This window comes from Amyelois transitella, chromosome 22 (assembly GCF_032362555.1).
Source record: "Amyelois transitella isolate CPQ chromosome 22, ilAmyTran1.1, whole genome shotgun sequence".
Classification (NCBI taxonomy): Eukaryota; Metazoa; Arthropoda; class Insecta; order Lepidoptera; family Pyralidae; genus Amyelois; species Amyelois transitella.
In genome coordinates this window covers 4,968,164-4,993,112 of record NC_083525.1, presented here as the reverse complement: position 1 = coordinate 4,993,112, position 24,949 = coordinate 4,968,164, and the positions used below count along the sequence as shown (strand labels likewise).

At 35.4% G+C, this 24,949-nt stretch overlaps 3 protein-coding genes and 1 non-coding gene across 4 annotated transcripts; 3 read left to right on the top strand and 1 right to left on the bottom strand.

The window, feature by feature from the left end:
- The first annotated feature begins 976 nt into the window (after positions 1–976).
- Positions 977–8,154, top strand: LOC106130008 (luciferin 4-monooxygenase). The gene is made up of 11 exons (XM_013328753.2): positions 977–1,167; positions 2,010–2,217; positions 4,028–4,226; positions 4,404–4,526; positions 4,765–4,939; positions 5,332–5,472; positions 5,586–5,711; positions 6,199–6,282; positions 6,599–6,745; positions 7,122–7,287; positions 7,728–8,154. Exons 1-11 carry the CDS (start codon positions 1,003–1,005, stop codon positions 7,838–7,840), a joined length of 1,647 nt encoding a protein of 548 aa, XP_013184207.2. The 5' UTR covers positions 977–1,002; the 3' UTR covers positions 7,841–8,154.
- LOC132903211 (uncharacterized) lies at positions 7,118–10,183 on the bottom strand. The gene has a single exon (XM_060950861.1). It carries the CDS (start codon positions 10,160–10,162, stop codon positions 8,231–8,233), a length of 1,932 nt encoding a protein of 643 aa, XP_060806844.1. The 5' UTR covers positions 10,163–10,183; the 3' UTR covers positions 7,118–8,230.
- Positions 10,184–10,619: 436 nt separating this feature from the next.
- On the top strand, positions 10,620–23,656 carry LOC106130020 (probable ATP-dependent RNA helicase kurz). The gene is made up of 19 exons (XM_013328770.2): positions 10,620–10,834; positions 11,105–11,287; positions 11,541–11,718; positions 12,292–12,750; positions 13,193–13,408; positions 13,823–14,064; positions 14,387–14,533; positions 14,872–15,018; positions 15,763–15,925; positions 16,302–16,521; positions 16,903–17,131; positions 17,620–17,745; positions 18,190–18,330; positions 18,960–19,115; positions 19,493–19,688; positions 20,617–20,841; positions 21,333–21,474; positions 21,990–22,192; positions 23,529–23,656. Exons 1-19 carry the CDS (start codon positions 10,760–10,762, stop codon positions 23,603–23,605), a joined length of 3,525 nt encoding a protein of 1,174 aa, XP_013184224.2. The 5' UTR covers positions 10,620–10,759; the 3' UTR covers positions 23,606–23,656.
- LOC132903220 (U5 spliceosomal RNA) lies at positions 20,192–20,307 on the top strand. The gene has a single exon (XR_009657348.1). It is a non-coding gene; the product is annotated as a U5 spliceosomal RNA (small nuclear RNA).
- Positions 23,657–24,949: the final 1,293 nt, after the last annotated feature.

Genomic DNA, 24,949 nt, shown 5'->3' with positions numbered 1-24,949 from the left:
ATGGAGCAAAGTCTAGTATAATTTGTATTTACATTAAACTCGAACTTATTTTATACGTAATAGGTGCTTTTTCTAATTGACATAAATATCTCCAACATATATCTATATGTTGATATCCTACCTCCAACGTTTTAAATGAACCAGTTTTAGGGTTTCTTAGTAATTGTTAAATAAACCATGTTTTACAATATGTCTGGTTACCAAAGATCATCTCCGAACGTGTAAGTATATGATATGTTAGTCAATCAGTGAGTATTTTGGCATCATTATTTAGATTACCATACTAATATAAAGAACCCTCAGAGTCGGATACATACAGTGTAATGCTGATAAAATTGGCGTTTTAACTACAGCGTACGTATCTTAAATCCACTGGGGCAAAGACCCGGTTATTTAGATACGTCCGACCTTCTTGACGTATATTGTGACACCGAAGAGGAGGTCGTTATAATAAAAATAAATACAATATTATCGAAAAATTACAATAAGTAAAACGAAACTCTCGACCTTTGATTCCTTTCGAAGTTAAGTTTTACTGTTATTGATGTAATGAAGCTATTTTGCATTACGTATATTTGCGAAATTGCACCCTTATTGCTTTTAAGTCCTTAGTAATTGTAAGAGTCCAGACTGACAGTGGCAAGAGGAAAGATGTTTTCTTTACTCACTTGTCTGGGAAAGAGAGGTGTTTTGGGAATGTTTGTAAAAAAATCATCAAAATCAGTCAAACAACGGTTACGACCTGAAAGCGTAACAGACATACAGATGGACAGACAGACTCCCGCATATTGGTATTCTGAAATTCATCTTCTAAGATGTGTACCTACCGACCGTATCGGCGTTAATATACGGATCCACTATTCGCGTGGCGCAATATAACAGCTAACTATGTACATCATACGTCTCCAACCAGTTATCGTCTATTGATAGACCAGAGCACACACGTCTGTACTCCGTAGTATAATCACTGACAAAAACATCGTCTAGCTATTCGTTTAAAAAATGAATAAACCAAATTTTCGATTCCATGCGAGTGACTCAGTGCATTGGTATTGGGACGAGTTGACTTCGAAAATTGTAGCTGAAAGTGGGGTACCGACTGACAACCATCATCTTGGCAAAATTCTGCTGCGAGTTCTAAAGGATAACCCTGATTCAATATCACAGGTACTTTAAAATTATCTCTTTCATTCTTTCAATATCTCAATTCCGAGACATTGCTAACCGATGCTCTTAAGGTGAGAGAAATTATTCTGAGGAAACCTAAATATTAAGACAACTGGATGTGTTACCATGATCCAATAGGGGTTCAATTCCCCTGCAAAAGTTGCGGTAGTCAAACGGGAGTCGCTTCGTGTAAAACCTGATTTACCAAATTTAGGATCACGGTCGTAGGCCTCCGGGCAATGGCTGGTTTGGTCATGATGAGAGGTTCTATAAAACCACTCAGCAGATATAGGTATCTACAAACAAATAGGAAGGAAGGAAAAGGAAGGCCTAGATGAATAGGTATATTCATAAAATCAGGAGCATTTAAAAAAAAATGTAATAAAAAAGGCAAGTAGGTAAATAGCTTACCTTAGCCGACGAGATTAATGAATGAGATGTAGCAAAATAAATATGTAGGGATTGTCACAAATGAAAATAAGTAATCTCTGTCTACCCCTCTGAGATAGAGGCGTGAACATAAATAGACATTTGATTTTAAAGTAATAAAGTTAGGTCAGTTGCTTATCGTTCTCACATTCGTCTTGGAAATTTTTGTAATGCTTTGTTACGTTTATCTTTTTATTTGTTTTGATATAAGTACTAAAATACCTACTTAGAGGCCTTTCAGTCTTTTCGAGACTGTTGGCTCTGTCTACTTTCCAAGAGATACAGTCGTGACTATATGTACCTATGTAGTACCTTTGCAGAATTGAAGAAATTCTGATCGTTTTTCTGATTCGGAGTTTCAAAACCTACAAAGGCTATCAACATTTATAAAATTAAGTATTTTTTATTTTCAGATAGATGGCGCCACTGGCCAACATTATACATATCGAGAAGTTCTGGACAAAACGGTCAAATGTGCTCGGGCCTTTACAAAACTAGGAATACGGAGAGGGGACGTTGTATTGATACTAGCCCCAAATCACTTAGATTCGACAACACCTTTTTATGCTTGTTTTTATATTGGTGCTATAGTCTCTGGCATTGATCGAACTCTTCAAACCAGTAAGTACCTATCAAATAGATTTTATATTTTGATTTTTCAGATTATGATGTTCTGTACGATATAGAGATGTATGATCATATTTAATACCTACCGACAGCATGATTTAAACATGTCGTGTTCTAAAAATAAATTATTCTGACCATGAATTCAATTAGATGACAACACAGGGCGCAAGTTCAGCATAATATTTTGTGTCTATTTTCTTCAAGATTTATTTAGAGCAAGTTCCCAAACCGATAATAAGTAGCTCGCTGAGATTGTTGAAATAATAAATAATTATATTATAAAAAAAGGTTTAAAACAATCAACGCGATGTGTATAGATTATACTAGCTGTTGCCCGCGATTTCGTCCGCGTAAATTTCGAGTTGAATCTACAATAATGTGAAATAAATTAATATTTAGTATATCTATTGATTAATTTGAAATACCTATTAACTTAAATATGTGAACTTACCGAGTAAATTATTTTTGACCAATACCTAAAGCAATTCTTTGAGGTAGGTAAAGTAAACTCAAAGAATGCTGTCGTACATGATAAATGACTTTGAATTTTAAATTTCGTAACTTATTTGCAGGCAAACTCATGCTTTGAGTTCATTTAAATGACGATAACTTTTTTTTAGTGAACCGATTTTGATGAAACAAACTTTAAATGTTTTTCTGAGTTAAAACAAAGCAATTGGTGAGTTTTAAGTAAATCGGTTCAGTACTTTCGGAGATAAACGTGATCATAAGTACAGTTTGTTACCGCTTCTTCTGCACTGACGCCTTGGAAGCGGCAGTAAACTTAGTTTTTAAGTAATTTATTTGACGTCAACCAATGTTGTTAAACCATACGTTTTGACAATTATTAAGCGATATATAGTATCCTATAATAATGAATAAAAATTTTGAATTTGAATTTGAGACAGACAGACAAAAAATTAAAAAATAAATTTTTTGCTTTCTATTATTCATTCTAAGTCTCTATTCATTTCAGTCAAAAATACAAAATGTACAGACAAAATATTTTTACTATTTTATTATATGTCCTAAAGATAGATAGATTATTGACAAGAAAACCCTTTTCCATCAACATGATTAGTGTGTAATAAAATATTTGTCATATGAGTTAAGTAGTAAGTAGACATCCTAGTTACTTCATAGTTATTGCTCATGTAAGTATTAGGTTTGATCACATGGTTTAATCGAGTGATAAGAATATTCGTAAGAACATAATATTTTTATTGCACTTGTTTGATGGAAGTGGCGAAAAAATAGATAAGTACCGGTTGCCAAGCAGATGATATAGGTTATTATATAACCTATTCCATGCATTTAAATTTACATATAAGAACTTAAGAAGGCTTCTTTCTTCTCATAATTGACTCTCTCGTCATGGCGTGTTTCCAGTTGCATCGCCTGCCATTAAGCTTCGAGGCTTGGGATCCGCCTTTTTACTTCTCTCTCTTTCTACTTATTCAGGTCTACCTCGTCTTCAGTTCTAAGACCATTGGCACGCTTATCTTTCGTGACGTCAAGCCAAAAATTTTGCGGTCTTTAACCAAGGCCCGGCGGAGGGCGGTATGGCCAGACATTTGTTTCGCAGATAGTTTACAAGGATCTACAGGCAGGTTCCACAAGATACGGCCGCACCAGCGCAGGCAACGCTCTTGCATTTTATCTGCTATGTCACCGACATAAAGGCTGCCGCAAATACGGGAGTTCCTTATGCGATTTGCTGGATGTGTCGAGACACATCCATCGCAGCATGTTTTCATGAGTGACCATCCAAGTTTCTTGAAAGAACTTTTGCACTCTGTTTCAGGGGAACTCTCTAATGTGTTCAAAACAACCCAGCCAAAGATAATTTTCTGCCAAAACGACAAATCTAGTGAAATAAAGCAAGCATTGAGCAATGAGAAGTTGAACTCGCAAATTATCACGTTCGATAATGGGGACACTTACACATGTTTTGCAGAATTCTTACAAAAATATGGGGGAGAGGAACCTGTAGACGGTTTCAAGTAAGTATATTTGTAGTTAAAGATTTAACAAACATTTGAGTTTGAAATTGTAATACTATGATTACCACTCATGATTTTTACCTACCAATTTTCTAGCCTGAACTGAATGCAAGGCCCTCGTAGGATTATTTATAGGCAATTTGTAAAACATTATAATCTGAATATTTAATTTTACAGGGTAACAGATTTCGACCCAGCAGATACAACTCTGTATTTGCTTTCAACTAGCGGCACGACAGGATTACCCAAGTTAGCTGCAATCACTCACAAGAATCTGTCAATAGGAGGGCGATTGGCGTGGTAAATATTGATGATATGTGTGCAACTTACGACAACTTACATTATATAAAATAATCAATGTAATGTACCACTATTTCCAAATACATACCCAATACCTAATTAAATACATTTAAAAATATTCGCCTAAGTTACAAATTCGGTTTTTTCGTTTTTAGTAATTTTGTGACCGTGAGTCAAACCCTTACTATGGAAGCCATATTGACATAAGTAATTTTTTTTATTTTTCTTGTTGTCTCAGGGCCAATTTTACGAAATTTCCCGAAAGCACGAAGTTGTACTTAAACCTTGCACCATTGCAATGGCAGTCTGCAACTCTAATGCACGTCATGACCCCAATTCTGAAGATCCCGAGGTTGTGTACCTCAGCGCAACTGACACAGGAACATTTCTACCATTTGTTGAGAACGTATAAGGTAAGGGACTATTGCACTAACATAATACCCACAGAAATTAAAACATTACACTTAGTGTTATATTATTCCGATGTCTATATGGTGCATTACAATCTACTCGTATACGAAGTGATTATTTATGGGATAAGAAAATTTCAACAGCATGTGGATGGATTTGGACATGCATTTGGACGATGCAACCGAGAGGGATTCCATCAAAACATATACAAGGCAAAAAGTGAAAAATGTTACTCTCTGTTTTGCGTTGGCGCGGGGTATCTCAAAGATCCAGTTTTAACCGTAGTACCTATGTATTTTAACTAGAATATTTACTTTTAAGACTGTGTTTCACTTTCACTTTGTTCAATCGGTTCAATTAGCCTGCGAAATTGAATATAACTCTCCTATTTCAGCCTACCCTGATGATGGCCAGTCCAAATTTGATGACTACCTTATTGAAATCAACTCAAAACGACCCCAAGGATCTATCTTGTTTCGATATATTGTATTTAGGGGGAAGTGCTGTTTCAAAGGAATTAATAAAACAGATCAAGGTTAGCATCTTCATGACTAAAGGTCTTTTGGCGAGGGAAAACACAGTGAAGATTTACGCTTGCAACAAGCAGGCAGCTTGATGGTGTTTTATTATTGATTTCTTATTTTTCAGAAAATTACACCCCGCACTATAGTAACCGTTGTTTATGGTTCAACCGAAATGGCTACTATATGTTTTGGTTTTGTAGAAACTCCTTTGGGGAGTGTTGGTAAGCCGACTCCTTGCTTTGAATATAGAGTGAGTACGAAACCCGTAGTAAATTTGCTAATAATAAAAACCGTATAATAAATTTCCTAAAAATAGTATTCCCTTATTGTAACCCATAAAATCTTATTTCAATTGTCTTTATCTTTCGAGACGTATGTGACTTCTTGCTACCAATGAACTTGGGGCGAAAATATTTCTTTGTATATACCTATTATGCATATTTGTAACGCGATAATTCTCGAACTGATGGTCTGATTTTGATGAAATTTAAAATGTGTGTGTTTGTTAATAGACTTTTCAAATTCGTTCGGCATCAAAATTGAAATAATATTTTTTGAGATAAGTATTCACAATTTTTTTTAATTTAATTCATTTGCACGGTCTCAATTCGCGGCGCACTGCTAGTATTTACTCATTTAAATTATAGAATAAATTTTAGATACTTAGTAAATTACCTTTAATTATTTACTTAAGTTTTTCATTATATTTTATTTCACTAATGTTTTTTCTATTTTAGTTAATAAATACTGAAACGTATGAAGATATTGAAAAGCCCAATGTTCCGGGAGAGTTGTGGGTGAAAGGTCCAACTATATTCAAGGTTAATTAACTACTTAATAAATTCAATAGTCTTGAGTTACTCTTTTACGTATACATATGTACTACTTATAGCTGACGCTGTGTAGTAACCTTCATTCCTTATTTTCTCTTTTGATTTCGGCTGGTATTTTTGTAGATGAATCAAAATCTATCATTCTTATTCTTTTCCTTTCCATCACAAAATTTTTCGAAATAGTCTATCACACAAATGTATTGTTTGTCAGTGATCCTCTTAAAGAATGTTTAATGTAGAACTTAACCTAAAATTATTGACCGGTAATTGTCAGTGAATTATTATAACACTAATAATTTCACAGGGATATTACAATAACCCAGAAGAAACAGCAAAATCATTATCGGAAGACGGTTGGCTCAAAACTGGCGATATTCTGTACAGAGACGAAAATGATAATTATTTCTTTAGCGACAGACAGAAGTTTTTGCTAAAATATCTAAGTTATCAGGTATGTTCACTTGTCACTATGATCAGGTTACTATGTTTTGCTTTTAAGTGTGTTAAAGGTTTCAGACTAAGGACTGCGATAATGGTTGTATATAAATAAATACAACATCCGGATTATTTTCTTATTTGTCTTAATCTCTACGATAACTGTCTATAATTTGCAATCCATATATAGTGGTTGAGATAGCGTTTAACGGTAGGAAAATTTCGTTAAAACTTATATCTTTCCGATAAATATACGTCAGTGGACAAAGAAAAAATACTCAATCCACATACATATCGATATTTTTATGTGCAATAAAGAGTTTACAAACAAACAAACAAACATATCGATGTGAATAAATATGTCTATTTCCATTTGTACTTATTTCTTTCAGATATCCCCTATGGAATTGGAGGAAGTGATACACACACATCCAGGAATTCTTGACGTGGTGGTGACTAGCAGACCAGATCCAGAGTTTGGGGATTTGCCTATAGCGGTTGTTGTACCTCAACCAGGGAGTGACGTAAAGGCTGAAGATATAATTAATTTAGTGAAAGGTAAACACTGAACGAAGTGAGAAACGAAAATCTTTTTACGACCACGGAATTCCACGGTCACGCCGAAAATGTCTCTGGCCTGTGTTTACATTTACCTATGTATGTTGGCAGCGAAGTCGTACTTCGAAATAATCAGGTAAACGCAGATATGGACGCATCGTAGTTTCCGTACCTTCGAATTGTTTTTGCGTACTGTTGCGTGTATAGGTTGCCAATCTTCGTCACGCAGTACCAGAACAACACGATCGATGCGGAGAATTCTAGAACGTGCCGTGCCAAGCCGTGCATTGTGGTCAAGTCCTATAGTCTTTATTTCCGTTTTTCGGGAAATAGCTTACATTAAAGAAAGTTTAAAAGGAACGTGTTTACAACGATAACATATATCTACCTAAACCGTCATAGTATTACAAAATAATACTAATCCCGGTTTTTATTCACAGATAATCTATCAGATGCGAAACAATTACGGGGAGGCGTGCTGTTTCTCAAAGAAATGCCGCTTCTACCGTCGGGCAAGATAGACCGGCGGAAGCTGAAGGATTTAGTTAATTAAATGTGAAAACTACACTCAAGTTTTGGTATCGTTGAGTAAATATCTCGTAACACAAGTCACGAACTTCGACAGACGTCCAAAAATAACATTTTTGTGTGAATTAGTTTCATATAAACTTTTGCTCCTAATAGTGAGGGCACATATTGAAATCGGGGAACATTTTGGAAATTCGTCATTATGGACCTGCACAGCATTTTGTACAAAATGTTCTATGTAAAGATAATACAAAAGTTAGTTATTGAATTCTGATTGTAAAATAAAACTTAATTTAATATTTGATCTTTTGATTATGCCTAGCAGTATTCTTTGCATATAATGTGATACATTTTTGAAGACATTGTATATTATAAAAATAATAAATAAAATCTATCATTAAAAAATTGTTTTTATTTATAAATATTTCTGCAAATATCGATCACAAAATATACATTTGGTTTGTTTGTGATATAACTCAAATCGAACTGTAATCTTACATACTACACACGTTAAATAGTCACTTGTTTCTATTGGTAAAAAAGATATGGGACAAAACATATTTATATGACCACTGCTGCATGAGAAACCTTCAATTACATTATCACAACATTGACAAATATATTTACTTTCACATTCCACAGAATTATATAGTGTAAGCGATACTAAATTTTCCAAAGCTACATTGTACTTTCTACTGTAATATATTAAATATCTCTTTGTACCAATAAACATTTCTTTATCAAAATCAGTAATATTATTATGGGATATTGATTTTTGTAACTCATGAAGTTGAGACTGTGCATGTTTTAACATAATTTTCTCTTTGACAAATTCAATATTTTTTGGTAATAATCCCCTTGGGACTTTTAGATTATATTCTAAATTGCACCATATTGTTGCAACAACTAAATACAGTTTTAATTTATAAAGATCAATGTTACCATCTGTAATTATGTTATTCAATTCTGTTGTCGGCAAAGATTTAGATTTTACAATCTTTAATCGCAACAGTTCTATGGCATCCCATAAATTAATTATTGATTGGACTTTATTGTCAAGTAGATATGACATGTTATCAGTATTTGAGTCATTAGAAAAAAGTATAATATTAATACAACTAGATTTTATTCTATTATTTACTGATCTGTCTACAACAACCCCAGCAATCACTTGATTGTTCTTAGAGAAACTCAAGTCATGTAACTCATAGTTGTTGTAAGTGTCTTTTATTTCAATCAAATCATATCTCACATCAAGGTTCTCATTGATGACATCAATGGTTATTCTATATAATTGAAAATTTGCAGTTCCTAGGATCATTTCATTTAAATTAACTGCAATGGAGCATATTTTGTAATCATTTACAACTTCAGCAAATTGTGATATAACCTTGTAATCCTTATCCAACATTACAACAACAAAATGTCTATGTTTGTTAAAGAACAAAATCAATTTATTATTTATATATGTGTGACACAAACACTGAGCAATCATTTTATCCTTTTGAGGCCAAATAAAATGAGTTTTCAAGACTTTAATATTTCTATTTACTATACAGTCGTAGAGAAAGATTTGCCCAACTATATTGGAAACTACTAACAAAAAATTTTCATTACCCTTATCAATCCATAATATTGATTTCACTTCATTACTATCAGATTTTATGCAGCTTTGATAAGCTGCTTGGAGTTTAATTTTTTTTTCCATATGAAGAGACCATAACAAGATGCTCCCATTTTTCTGTCCCATGGCTATATAGCAAGATTCGTTTTTACTTGTTGGTGCAAAACACATGGCACTAGATTCTACTGCATCCGCTTTGATCTTTAAATCTTGCACACAGTTTGGTAATTCCAAGTGTAATTCTTTGTTCACACACTCAGACAAATCAAGTAGACTTTCCCATGATCTTTTGTTTTTTCCAAATATGTTTACATTTCCAATATTATTTAATACAGCCAATAATGGCTCACCATTGAAACAAAAACCATCAGGCAACCATTTACAGTCTATAATACAAGCCATTTCTTGGACAATATGCGAGTTGTGTGGCCATAATGATGGATCAACAATAAGTTGGGAAATTTCAAAGTTACTTACACCAAACCTGATAAAATTATTTGATGTCAAGTACGTAGCAGGACTTAACTTCGGCGTTTGAATAATAGACTCGACGAAATCTAATCTTTTGTCAACACATTTGAGGTCGTAAGAAAATTCAAAAACATGTAAGTCTTTCGGCGTACATACGGAGAACAGAGAATTGTGCCAAGAAATTGAGGTGTTATCAGTTTTCGGAGTAAAAATGGATTGCCTACTAACTTCTTTTAATGAATTTCTAAGCATCTTTCGTCCCTGGTAGGTTATTATTTAATTTGCTTTGATTAAAAAAAACACGTGCAATCATTTGGCGTTTTTTGTTTACAATAAAGATATTTTTTAGCGAATTTGTCTTAAATGGCTGTCAGTGTGACAGTGGCAGGACCGACAGATAACGGCACCAAAGCCAATAAAAATTTAAATCGGTCGATTTTACAATCTCCTTCTTTTTCTTGAGTCGACCACTAAAAGTGTAAAACCGCTACGACGCGACGCGTCGGCCAATTCTGCAAGAGTATCTACTTTTTAAATAACAAGCTGTTGCCCGAGGCTTCACCCACGGACTTTGTTGTTAACGGACTTTTGAGTCACGTTACACTGTTAAAAGTTTATAGTCATTCTTTGGTCTCTGGATAGTAGCCGTTTAAAAAAACAAAATGTCATAATAAATTTATGTCATTGTCGTCTTTGACAATATCGTAAACACATGATACCTTCGCCGTGTTTTCGCTTCGCACAAGGCAGTAGGCACATTTTCTAATTCGCTCACATGTTTATGCACCTGGAATCGGAATAATGAATTTATTTTTTAACTAAAAAATTAAATAACGAAAATTTTATAAAATGGGGAAGTCTCGACATAATGCGAAGGCAAGGCAGGTCGTGAAAACAAATATTGATAACACCGAAACCAATGAGGTAAGAAAAAATCTGCTGCTTTTATATTTTAAATACACATTTCATAGAGGGTCAGTACTGGCACAGTCAAGGTACTTAATTTTCTCTATGATATTTTGAAGGAATATCTATAAAAAAAAATAATCTCCAACAAAGCTTGTCTTTAACTCCATTCTTCAAACATTTGAGGCAATAGGCGAAAGTGTTTTTACTTAATTTTTTTTATCTTCTTTACAATAGGAGCAAATAAAATTTTTTTAATGTCATACTTTTCGTTATTATTTCTTACAGATTCAAGTGGAATTCTCTACAAATGAGTATGGAGCATCTGACACTAGTAACCTTCTGGTCTTACCATCAAAGAAAAGACAAACTAAAGTTATATCAGACAAGAAAGAAAAGACCAGATTTCTCTCGAAAGCTCAGAGAAAACGGTTGGAAAAAATTGTTGACAAGAAGAAAAAGAAAGAAAATGTAAGTGGCCAGAGATGTTAGGGGCCTCATGTCTCAAAGGCATAAAAAATCCAAAAGAACACAACAACAAAGCTTGTAGATGATTATCCTCTATATGTTAAACAAGCCACATAAGTATTGATCAAATTACCTTTTTTTGCGGATTCTTATTAATTTGTCATTAAAGCTAGAATTTAAAAAAAAAATACATTAAACATGTCCTGTAAGATGTGTTTGTATTATATACTCTTACTACAAACTTATAAAATTCCAGAGATCAGCACTACTAGAATCACTGTCACAAGTACAAGCTTCGCCTGCTGAAGTGCAACAGCTGACTGCCATATCAGCCGTTCAGACTATAGGTTTGAGGAAGTTAAACGAGTACAACTTGGAAACTAATATAGAAACTCACGAGCCAGCAGAAAATAAGAAGTTTAGCAGCATTGCTGGTAATATTCCATTGTACATACATATATTTTGACAGTCTCTGTGGCGCAGCGGCAGTACACTTGTCTGCGACACTGTCTGTCTGAAGTTTGGTTCTGGGTTCAAATCCCGGCCAGGGCATGATGAGAAAATGACTTTTTCTGATTGTCATGGGGCTTGGATGTTTTGTTGTTGAGTTGAGTAACACAAGTCTCAAACTTACTTGGAGGCTAACTCAATCTGTGTAATTTGTCCCTTATATATTTATATATATATATATACAGTCAAGTCTCATCCATTTCTTTACTAAGCTTAATATTATGTGAGGAACAGACAGGTGGTCCATGTGTCCAGTAAGTCTACCCTTGTGATGTATTGGTGTCATTTCAACACAATATATATGTGAGATATAATATACGGTATAAGTTTAAATTTCTTAATATATAGTATAAGAAAATTCTCACAACAATGAAGCACCTTATTTGAAGGCTTTTAGCTCAGAATTTGGAAAACAGCATTTAATTACATAACATGAAATTAGTTACAGGGCTATTATAAGTAGTCATTTTAAAGACTATAAAAACCTTAATTTCCAGGAGCCAAGAAACGACTAAGACTATTGAAAATGGATAATGCAGGAAAAATTAAAAAGGGCAAATATGACCCAAATGTAGTGGGCCTCCAGGAGTCTTCTAGTGAAGATCTGAGTTCAGACTCTGATGATGAACCAGAAATCATACAAAACGGGAATAAAGATTCTGTAAATGACAGTGTTGAAGTAGATGATGATAGTAAAATTGCTGAAACAGAAATTTGTAAAAAGAAAGAGTTAGAAGTATCCCAAGAAAAAGAGAAGGAAGTAGTAGCGAATCTGGACAACGATGTGAAGGTAGAAAAGAAAAAGCCTTTACTTGAACATGCAACAGTTCACATAGAAGTGAAAAGAGACCCAAAAGTGCAGGTAGCAAGGTTGAAATTGCCTATTTTGGGGGAAGAGCAGAAAATAATGGAGTTGGTCAATGAAAATGAATTCCTGCTTGTAGCTGGAGAAACTGGTAAGTTATGAAAACACATTCTTTTTGATAATGTATTTGGTTGACTTTTAGTATCATAAAATCAAATCATTTGAGAAATGCTTTTGTGTAATTAACATATCCTATAGTTAAAGAGGGCCATATAATTGAATGCTTGTCTCTATCTCATTGTAAAGTTACAAGCTGATGAAAAAAAACTGCCTTATATACGCCTTTAAAAATTATTGGTTTTCTAATCAATATTGACCCAAATATTGATTTGTTACCTGATATTTCATATTTGACAATTATAGCCATTTGACTAGTTGAATTTTTTTTCGAAATTAAATCGAAATATTATCATTCTCCTTTTTTCATCTTTGCTTGTTTCCATTTGCAATCTTATTAATAACTTTACACCTATTAAAATTGATAATCTGACGCCAATGTTGGCCACACATATGATAAAAAATGTGTTTTTCAGGTAGCGGAAAAACGACGCAAATCCCCCAATTTCTATATGAGGCTGGCTACGCCGAGCAGAGAATGATAGCGGTGACGGAACCCCGGCGTGTGGCCACGGTGGCCATGGCGGCCAGGGTGGGCCACGAACTGGGCCTGACCAGCAGGGAGGTGTCGTACCTCATGAGGTTCGAGGGGAACGCCACTAAGGACACCAAGATCAAGTTTATGACTGATGGTCAGTTTTTACTATTATATTCACAATAGTGTAGGAATAGTCTTAGTTATCTGTCGGCAGGGTCGCCATGTGGGGCGACGATGTATTGATTGGCTCGTTGTTTTCAAGTTTTCAAGACTGTCTTTTTACTCAACCCTTTACAATTTAAATTCGTATGAATAGAGTAATGAATGTGGACGAAGCAAAATTCAGGGATCATGATAAGTGCAAAAATGTTGTCAATGCGTACTACATCTTTGCACTTATCACGATCAAGGGGCATCGTGCAAAGTCGGGCCGGATCGCTAATTCAATAAAGAGCTGCAAATTCAACTAAATTCAATCTGCAACTCTGTGCCTCGTCCAATTATTTGGGATCGGGTCTCTTTAACCCTGAAACTAGATATTTGAGAAAATAATAACTTTACTTTTCAGGTGTCCTGCTCAAAGAGATTCAATCAGACTTTCTACTTAGCAAGTATTCAGTCGTGATCATAGACGAAGCTCACGAACGGAGCGTGTATACGGATATTTTACTTGGCCTGTTGTCTAGAATAGTACCTCTTAGGAGAAAGAGAGGGAACCCTCTCAGGCTTATTATTATGTCGGCGACATTGAGGTTGCAAGATTTCACGGAAAATACGAGATTGTTTAAAGAACCACCACCAGTAGTGAAAGTAAGTATCTGTTACTATATTATGTTGTTAATCTTATTGTTATTTTTTAAGTTATGATGAGAAAGATCAGTTACGTTCTGTCTTCAGCCAACTTAAGGCTTTGAAGCCGAAAAATGGGAATGCGCTGTGATTAGCAAGAAACAGAAGTTCCCCAGTAATATGCTTTGTCAAAACGATAACTTAAAGGTTATTCACAAAATGTTTAATCAATTTTGCATGCAAAAAATATACGCAATATGCTTCGTCAAAATATGTTTCATATTTTGATCGCATTTTGAACACTCTTTTTTTAGATGTTAATTTAAATACATATTATTAACAGATAGACTCCAGACAATTTCCGGTCACCGTGCACTTCAACAAACACACAAACAGTGATTATTTGAAGGAGGCATATACGAAGACTGTCAAAATACACACAAGGTTGCCCGAAGGTGGAATTCTTATCTTCGTTACGGGACAACAAGAGGTAATGTAGTAAAGCTTGAAAGACTAGTTATAGTACTAGACTATGTTTTGAGGTCTAGTATTATACAATTGTCGCTGGTATCATACTCTTATCGTTCTAGAGATTCTAAAACTTGCCTACAATAAAATAATTGATGGTGACTTGAATTAATAATTTTCGGGATACTTATACAATGACACCTTACATACTTAGTAAGATTCTCGGAAAAAATAAATCATCTCTTTTTGTGTGTAAGGGAAAGGTAAATTTAACTATACATTAAAGATTTTATTAAATACAATTTGCACAAAATACCATTGCTAAAGACAAAAAAGATTTAATTATTTGATAATTTTCAGGTTCATTACTTGGTGCGTAAACTGCGCGCCTCGTTTCCTTACCGCAAAGATGTAGATTACTCGAAACTTATCACAAAGAGTAAAGCGGTTGAAGTGGACCCTGCATTGGATTCGGAACCTGAGGATATTGAGTCTGATGATGATGAGGTACCATTATACATAAATACCTACATACATAAAATCACCCCTTTTTCCCGGAGGGTTAGGCAGAGACTACATCTTTCGATTTGCCACGATCTCTGCATACTTCCTTCGCTTCATGCACATTCATAACTCTCTTCATGCAAGCTCGGCGGTTTCGGGTACTCTTGACCTGACCCTTTGTCAGGACGTCCTTAATTTGATCAAGATACGATAAAAAGATGCGAATGCGCCGAATTCATTGAATTACATTTTTAAGTTTTTCCAATACATTAAAAAATAAAAGCATTTTGTCTTTTATAGATAGATAGATAAAACTCTTTATTGCTCCATAAGAGTAAAACAGCACAAAATACACCCTCTTTACAGAGAGATAGGCAGAGACTACATCTTTCCAATTTTAATGATTTCTGCATACTTCTTTCGCTTCATCCAAATTAATATGTTCATGTAATCTATTAGTTTTTGAGTACTCTTGACCATTCACAATTCGTGTCCGATTTAATCATGCTCAATTTGTCTAAGGCAGACCTTCCCTCTCCAACGCTCTAATTTATTTCCATGTTTATATATTCTTTGTTTTAACCATCTGCTTTAATCTGTTTCTTCATATGCATGACCAAACCATCGTAAGCCTAGCCTTTACTATTCCCGTGTCTATAATTATCAAAGTAGATATAGTATTGTCTTATACAATCATAACAACATACTGTTATAACATGAATTCACTGTTTTCAATATTTATTTCAGGTTGAAAGAGAAATGAAACGTATGAGGAAAGCGCGCAGAAAAGCGAAGTTGAAATCTAAATCTTTGCCCAAAATAAACTTGGACGATTATGATATGCCCGATGACGACGGACAGGCCGATTTGGTAGACGATGAAGATAGTGAAGGCCATCTCAGTGATTCTGGTATGTTGAAAATAATAAAAAAAAAATTGTTGGATTTCCTATTGTAAGGCAAACCCGCATGCATTAACTACTATACGGATCTATTTATATTAATCATCTATTGAATGAATTTAGTTGCGTAATAGGTCCGTTACAATAGACACGTAGGTATATTTACCTTGCTTCCATACTGCCAAACGACATTAGGCCTTATTCCTACCATCGTCGGAGCCGCGGTTCCCCAGGCATAACACTTATCCTGGCGGAAGATCTTCCCTTTGGTGGCGGTCGAGTCAAACTATCGCTCCCGCTACATCGACTACAATTTAAAGATACATAAAGATCATTTAAAATTATTCTTTATACATGAATCAATATAGTAATTTTTTTCTTACAGATGCCGAAGAAGACACTCTAGCACCAGTAATTAAATCGTGCCGTCAGCCCTTGTGGGTGCTGCCATTGTACTCTATGCTGAGTTCGAGCAAGCAATCGCGCGTGTTCGACTCTCCGCCGACCGGCGCGAGACTCTGCGTGGTCAGTACTGACGTCGCCGAGACTTCTCTCACTATACCGCATATCAAGTATGTCGTCGATTGCGGGAAGAAGAAAATGCGGTGAGTATTCAGTACCTTAGGTATCTTCGAGACTTGTGTATAAGCAGAATTGGCAGTGCGTCGTTTCATAATAAATTTGGGAATGTGAGACTGAGATCGAGAGATCGCTCGATATGTAAATGCCTTAGAAATGGTACCCTCTCTATGGAAAAATGGTGTTTGATAGTAAGGTGAGTCTTTTATTATTACAATCTCTAAGGGTCTTTTTACCGTGTCAAAGATAAATATGCAATAGGTAAATATTACATTGAAATCAAAAATTATAAAAAAAAATTGCCTTCGGTCCCGGCTGTCATCACATGATGGCAGCCATAATGCCATATCAGATACCATTAGGTGTACACACGTTATAAAAATGTTGATTATTCGTATCAATTTCAGTGTATACGACCACGTGACCGGCGCAAGCGCATGGCGTGTAGTATGGACCTCTCAAGCGAGCGCCGAACAACGTTCCGGCAGGGCGGGCAGAGTCGGGGCCGGCCACGCGTATCGACTGTACAGCAGCGCCGTGTTCCAACACGACTGCCCGCCGCATCACCCCCCGGATCTGTGCAGGCGACCGGTGGATGACCTAGTGCTCATGATGAAGTGTATGGGAATAGATAAGGTGAGGCTTATTGCAATGGATTAGAGTTAATATTGTTTTACAGAACATAGCATAACATACAGTCTGTATAAGTAATGCGTGGTTCAAATCCTACTTTGGCCATGTACCAAGGACTCTTTTTTATCTTCCCCTTCAAACTTTTTCGTTAATTCTCGCCTTGTATATTTGGAAGTGATGAAGTATAGATTGTATAGCAGTGCCGTGTTCGAACATGATTGCAAGGAATATGTACAAATCACTTAACACTTTTACCCCCTAGAGGCTTGCTTCCATTTTAAATAACAGAAGGGAACGTTTTTAAAATTTGATTAAATAAATAAATAAATATATACGGGACAGATCACAAAGATTGAGTTAGCCTCACTCAAATTACGGTCTAAATTGCATTCGTCTAAGCCTTTCAACTTTCCCTTTCATATTCTTATTGTATATTGTTGATTCAACCTGTATGTAGGTATTGTAGTTATATATTTTTTTGTTATCTCCAGGTGGTTAACTTCCCGTTTCCAACGGCGCCGGACAGATTATTACTCCGTCTGGCCGAGAAACGTCTAGAAACACTCGGTATTTTGGAGAGGCACGAAAACAAGAACAAGAGGAAAGACGATGAAGATGTAAGTATCAGATCATCAGTTACTTCATACCGTTTTAATATATTTTTAATAATTTTGTTATTTTATCAACCTTAAAATGCGATTATTATTGCTTTTATTTTAACTGTGACAATGTTCGTATTTATGAATAGGTAATATTTTTGAGTTAAATTTGAAGAAATTTTTTTTATTTTAATTGAAGTTAGATTATACATTTTTCGTGGTTTATGGCCAGGTAGAATAGGTATTTAATTTGCCGTTAGAGATAACTTAAGAACAGCGACACTTTTCATCAAGTTCTTTTCACAATATGTAATAAAGTATGTACGAATCAAGTGGGTTTTTTCTACACAGCCGAAAACTTAGTGGTTCTTTATGATAAAAAGAGAATGCAGCGCTTTTGTCTTTTATTTCTTATGTATTTGTTTTTTCAATAAGAGTACATATACTAAACTATTCTTACAGATATTAAAAGTAACTCCACTCGGTAAAGCGGTGTCGGCGTTTCCATTGCTACCGCGGTACGGCAAGATGTTAGCTCTAAGTCATCAACAGAATCTCCTGCCTTATACTGTTGCCCTGGTAGCCGCTCTCACTGTGCCTGAGGTAAGATCATTTGTGTATATTTAGTGTATTTTTCCGCTTATAAAAATTCCAATATATTAATAACATTACAAATTTTAACGGTAAGTGAAAAAGTATTAATGTAATTTACAAATATTTATAGCCGTGTGGTTCCCGGCACCAATAAAAAAAAAAAAAAGAATAGGACCACTCCATCTCTTTCCCATGGATGTCGTAAAAGGCGACTAAGGGATAGGCTTACAAACAAGGGATTCTTTTTTAGGCGACAGGCTAGCAACCTGTCACTATTTGAATCTCAATTCTATCATTAAGCCAAATAGCTGAACGTGGCCTTTCAGTCTTTTCAAGACTGTTGGCTCTGTCTACCCCGTAAGGGATATAGACGTGATGATATGTATGTATGTATGTATGTATGTACAAATATTTAGTTGGTTAAATAAATGGTTGAACTAAAATGACGGGGTTCTGCCGAGGTTGTTGCAGATGAGTTATCTGAATTTGTCACATTTGACACACTTATTAGACAAGCGTACAAAATCAAAAAGTCATTCAAGTTATCTTTTTTATTATTGCTACTCAAACGAGCGTACGAAATACTAGTATATAGATTTTGTGCTTATAAATATTTGGTTATATTTTTCCACATTCAGGTTATGTCTGGCAATAGTGACAGTTGGCCGGCGACTGGCAACACTCTCCTGCTCGGCGACCCTGGCGTTTTGCTGAGAGTGGTTGGCGCGGCTGAATACGCATTTGTTAAAGGGGAAGAGGAATTGTTTTGTGCGAAATACGGAGTGAGAGAGAAGGTGAGTATTCTATTTAATAAAATAACACTATGGATACAAACATTCCTAAATAAAATCACGCCTCTTTCAAGCAACAAGAATACAATAAATTACATTATACCTGTAGTTCATAGTATAAACAATTTAGTTTGAATGCTAATTTACGACAAGGAAAACATACTAAGGACATCTGTATTACATAATGAATATATAAGCAAAATCCATTTATTTATTATCTGATTCTTTTACTCCCCGAATAGGCTGTCGCTGGATTCTAGTCCATAGAAAGAATTCGGCGGCCAGAAGCCAAATTTATACGCTGGCTGTTCTCATGTCGCACTAAATTAGAAAAATATCTAGCAATATTTGTTTTACAAAATCAATGAAAATCTCCACAGGCTATAAAAGAAATCCGCAAGCTTCGTAAACAGTTAACTTCGGAAATAAACTTGAGCGTGGCCGGTGTGGACGCGACCATAGACCCCGAGATGCAGCCGCCCACTGACACGCAGGCCAGGCTGCTGAGGCAGCTCGTGTTGAGTGGGCTGGGAGACCAGGTCGGGAGGAAAATCGGCTTGGAGGAAGTTAAACAAGGTAATTTGGCGTTCACCGTGAACTTAGTGGTACCTCGCGAATGCTTGAATTGTTTTTTAAATTGTAAATATCTCAATAACTTCTCAACCTATTACCGATACATATACCTAAATCTGATTTTTGCTGTATAGCCTCATTTCGTTGCGGTAGTGTCTTCATTACAGTGTTGTTTTGTTATGTTATTGTTCGGAATTGCACTTGTGTGCTAAATATTTATTTTTATTTACCAATTCATGTACACAGCAAACATATAGGAATTATAAACACAAGAAACAATAGTACTTAGGTTCTTCTTATTTGTTTAGAGTAAAATCGCTAAAACTATTCCCTTCCGGGTGCGAAGCCCGCGTTGCTCAAAAGATGAAAGCATTAGTTTCGCATACCTCGCGTCATTTTTTGCAACTCTTGTCACTAGATGGCGCTGTCTTAAACCCGGTATTGCTAACTCGCGCTATGGTTTGTCTTTCGCTTTCAATGAGGTCGACTGCGCTGATTTGTGTTGATATCTCTGGTTTCCCTTCAAAACGTATAAATCTTTCGCCTTTTACTAAAGATTTCCGTGGAGGGGAACACTCAAATGAGTCTTGAGTATTTTTGATGGCTCTGCTTCGGCAGGGCTTTATTAATACACTATATCATGATGCAATATGATAGTTATATACATATCTACTGGGTAGGTATTTCATCAGTACCTATATACCCGTTTGCGTTTAGTGTGAGGGAGTCGATATATTACTAGTAGATGTATTAGTAGTTTTTTCAGATATATTAGTCTTGGTTCGAATTAAAACTGGTATGCAAAAATTTCTTACCTCGTCCCTACTAAGTGCAATACTATACAATAATAATGAGGTCAGCTTTTATGTGTTACAGAACATAGTCGCGGACAACAGTTAGTTAAATAATTAAATATGTATATTTGTTTCAGGCGAAGACAAACGTAAATTCAAATACGCCTACCACTGCGGCGACTTAGAAGAACCAGTACATCTGCACTCATCTTCGATACTCAGGAAGACTATACCTGAATGGGTGGTTTATCAGGAGTTGTACGAGACGGGCACAGAGCAAAGCAGAAAGATGATCATGAGGAATGTGACCGCTGTAGAGCCTGAATGGTTGCCAGTTTATGTGCCACATCTGTGTAATTTAGGTAAATATCTTCTTTTTCTATTTACCTAAATAAAAGTTAAAGAAGTTGTCGCTAGTTTAAGAATGTGGCTTGAACAAAAGTATAAAGATAATGAGTAAAGGCAGAAAGATGACCCAGGTTTCAGTTATAAATGTTAACTATGCACTCTTTCTCTTTCTCATGGGCGTAGTAAAAGGCGACTAAGGGATAGGCAAACTTGGGATTATTCTTTTAGTTGATGGGCAAGCAACCTGCCACTATTTGAATCGCAATTCTCTCATTAAGCCAAGCAGCTGAAAGTGACCTATCAGTATTTTCAAGAATGTTGGCTTTGTCTACTCCGCAAGGAATATAGATGTGCTTATATGTATGTATGCTCTAAGTATCGTTGAGTTAGTATGCATAAGTAACTTTAATATTATCTCACCTATGAGACAAAAAAACAAAAGGTCCCAAAAGGACCAGCTCATATACCTTTTTATGTATGTATTCGTTCTATTTGAATTTAACAGGGGAACCACTCACAGACCCTGAGCCTAGATACGACGAGAATTCTGGAAGAGTCAAATGCCATTTCAAAGGCACCTTCGGCAAGGCGGGCTGGGAACTGCCTACCGTTGAAATCGACTATCCTGACAAAATCGACCGGTACAGGTTTGTAAATAAGAGAAAACTCCTCTGATTGCCCTGGGTTTTGGATGTTTATCTAAATTAGTATTTATTATTAAATTGTTTTTATCAATTGTTGGCTCTTTCTGCCCCGCAAGGGATGGCTATATGTATGTATGTATAAAATAGAGTATCGTTGAGTTCGTATCTCGTAACAAACAAGTCTCGAACTTACTTTCAAGTTAACTCAATTAGTGTAATTTGTCCCGTATATATTTAGTTCTTTATTTATCTAGGTATTACAAGAGTTTGTATATTTTATTGTGTGCCAGCTGTTAATAAACTTGGGTTATTCTAGTAGGCAATGGGCAACAACAAACTAGCAACCTGCAACCACCATTTAGCCATGCAGCTGAACATTTCCACATAGTCTTTTAATGACCTGGCTCTGCCTACCCCGTTAGAAATAAAAATAGTGACTATATATTTATGTATGTATTTCTAAATCTATCAAACAATGATTGAGTGATAACTCACAAAAATTTCACCCTTTCCCACAGATGGTTCGCTCGTTTCCTACTAGAGGGCGCTGTGTTCCCCAAACTTCGTAAATACTCCGGCTCGCTGATGTCCCCTCCATCTACTATGGTGAAAAGTTGGGCCAAACTCCAGCCAAGGACAGAGATACTTCTCAAGGCTCTTATTGCGAAGCGAGCGGGGACAAGAGACGCGATGAAGAAAGTTTGGGAAGATCAGCCTAGTTGTAAGTATTCAATTTAAAAAAGCCCGAATGACATAATTGTATTTTTGGTTTATATCAAAAAATTATTTCATGCTTCGTTTCTTATATCTGGTTTGTTACGACTTCACGATTATTTGTATTTACAAACATCGTTTTGAAAAAGGTATGCAGGGATTGTGGCAATTGGAGCGATGTAGTCACTGCCTACCCCTCTGGACAAGAGGCGTGATTTTATGTATGTATTGTTAGCAGTTATGATGTTTGTAACACTTGTGCATGGAAGAATGCATGAGAGAAAAATATGAACTGAGCAAAATCAATATAATGTTGTTATAAATAAAGAATACTTGTTATATTGACATATGCAATAAAATATGGCGCACCTGTAATAACAATTTATATTAACATTATTATGTATGAAGGTTACGAAATGTTATAAGTATGACTTATGACTAGCCTTTGCCTACGTCTTCGGTTCTGTCATTATGACATTTGTATAAGTACCAAATATCAGAAGATTATGTTTTGATATTATACTCATTTTATTCCTTAATTATCACACAAATGGAAACATACGTTGTAGATTTCATTATCATACATTGATATTATCACGTCTTTTTCCCATGCGGAGAAGAAAAAGCCAACAGTTTCGAAAAGACTGAAAGTTTAATCACAGGATTGATATTCTAATAGTGACAGGCTGCTAGCCCATCGCCTAAAAAAGTATCTCAAGTTTATTTCTCTTTCCCTTGATTGACTTTTACAATCTGCACAGGAAGAGAAGCACCTGGCACGCATTATGTTTTCTTTTTCTTCTCTACCCGGCCGGCGTAGAAGCTTATACAAAAAGATACAATGCTGCTACTATGCTTTTTTGGAAGAAAAAGCTGGTGTATCTAAGATGTTAGTTGCTACTCTTCCCGCTTTAATTGTAATGGTAAAGGCTGTGCTTATAAATTTTGCAAGCGATATGCTTGGTACCCATTTAAATCTTAATTCAGTGGGTACACAGTGGGTTGTATACTTCGTAGTATGAATGTTATTAGAAGTAAGCATCTCATTTTCGTTCACATGACATTTATCGCCAATGTCAGTCTTAATAATCTATACTTACTACTATCAATAGAACATTTATCGAGGAAGGCTTTAGGCAATATGCAATTATTAGGAGCGAAGTAATAATGGAAAATGTGAAAAACAAATATGATTTATTATATGAGGGCATATAATAAATCATACACCATGACCATTGATCATATTAATTATCCTTCAATTATGCCCAAAATAACGATTCCACGCGGTTAAGTCGCGGGCACAGCTAGTGTAAAGACTGACAATAATCATTATTTTGTTTCAGATCTGCTAGATGAGTATCTTAAATGGCTCCCGGAGTCCGCCCACAACGAAGCAACTATGTACTGGCCACCCTTATGATAAACTTCAATTTTTTTTGTAAATATTGTAAATAAAGTAATATTATTGTTGTACATACGCGTTATTATTGATGGAATTCACTAACCTACACATTCAGGCAAACCATGATCCAAGATAATAAATGTAGAATAAATGGGTATCTCTTGGATAGGCATGTAACATCTTCGTTTTAATCGTCACTTACCATCAGGTGGTTTGTGGATGGTAGGTTCACGTTTTCCTCGTGGAAAAAGTAGGTTGGTGTCACTCCATGTGACGTACCCCAGGAATTTTACTGTATCAATGCTCATTGGCACAATGTTTTTAATTGTGTGTGTGTATAACGCGTCTACATGACAATATCTTGACTGATAACGCATCTAGTTTCGGATGATGCAAATATATATTTTATGCTCAGTCTATGGTAGGTAAATCCCTGAAATTGTTATCGCTATGCCAATAAGTAATTTTTTAATACTGAATCCGATTATTTTTTCTTTAAGTTTTTTTAAGACTGTTGGTTCTGTCTTCACCGCAATAGATAATTTTGTATGATTCTGAACACTATCGATTCATGAGCTAAAATTATTACAAAATCGTCCAACTATTTGTACTTATCCAACATTTTTAATGTATAATTGTCTGTTTAGGAAATATGGGTTTATTATTATATTCTTCATGATATAATCGGTAATTAGTCCAACAGAATAAAAAATGAGCTGGTAAAAAATCTGCTGTCACTTTGCTAAACTATGCTTTTTCTTTGCTATCAGACCTGCAAGAACCCTAGAAATCAATGTTTTATTCTGTGGTAAAGGTCAGAGTTCAAAAGTTTAAAGATAATATCTAGTTTCGGAACTCTATGGTTGAGGAATCCCCTGAACATATTGTTCCAGGGTGGAGGTCGAGGTCAGGTCAGGATGAGTTCAAGCGAAACTGCTGACATGTGTTGAATGGTTGAAAAAAGTTATATAGATGTTGACGACGCTTTCAATCTGCTTCCTCATCATATAAATTTCCCCTATTTTACCTACGTACCTTCATAAAATCAGGGACATCCTGGCAAAAGGTTAGTTCAAGGGTACTGAAATTGACTTTCGAGGTCAATCTTAAGCGAACGTTTGCGTCTCCTCGGAAAGAAGAACGGAGGGAAGCCCCGGGATATAAATAGTAAATTAAAATTTAAATGGTTTTATTTTAATGTAAGAAAATAAGGCTTTCTTAAAAACTGATGTGTCTAAGGTACAACGTGCACACGATGAATCACACATATAAACGTACAAAGGTAATATGTCTGTAGCTTCTGCCTCGGTGGTGGACATCGGATTTGTTAGAATACAATATAATTACTAAATAAATGAAGAA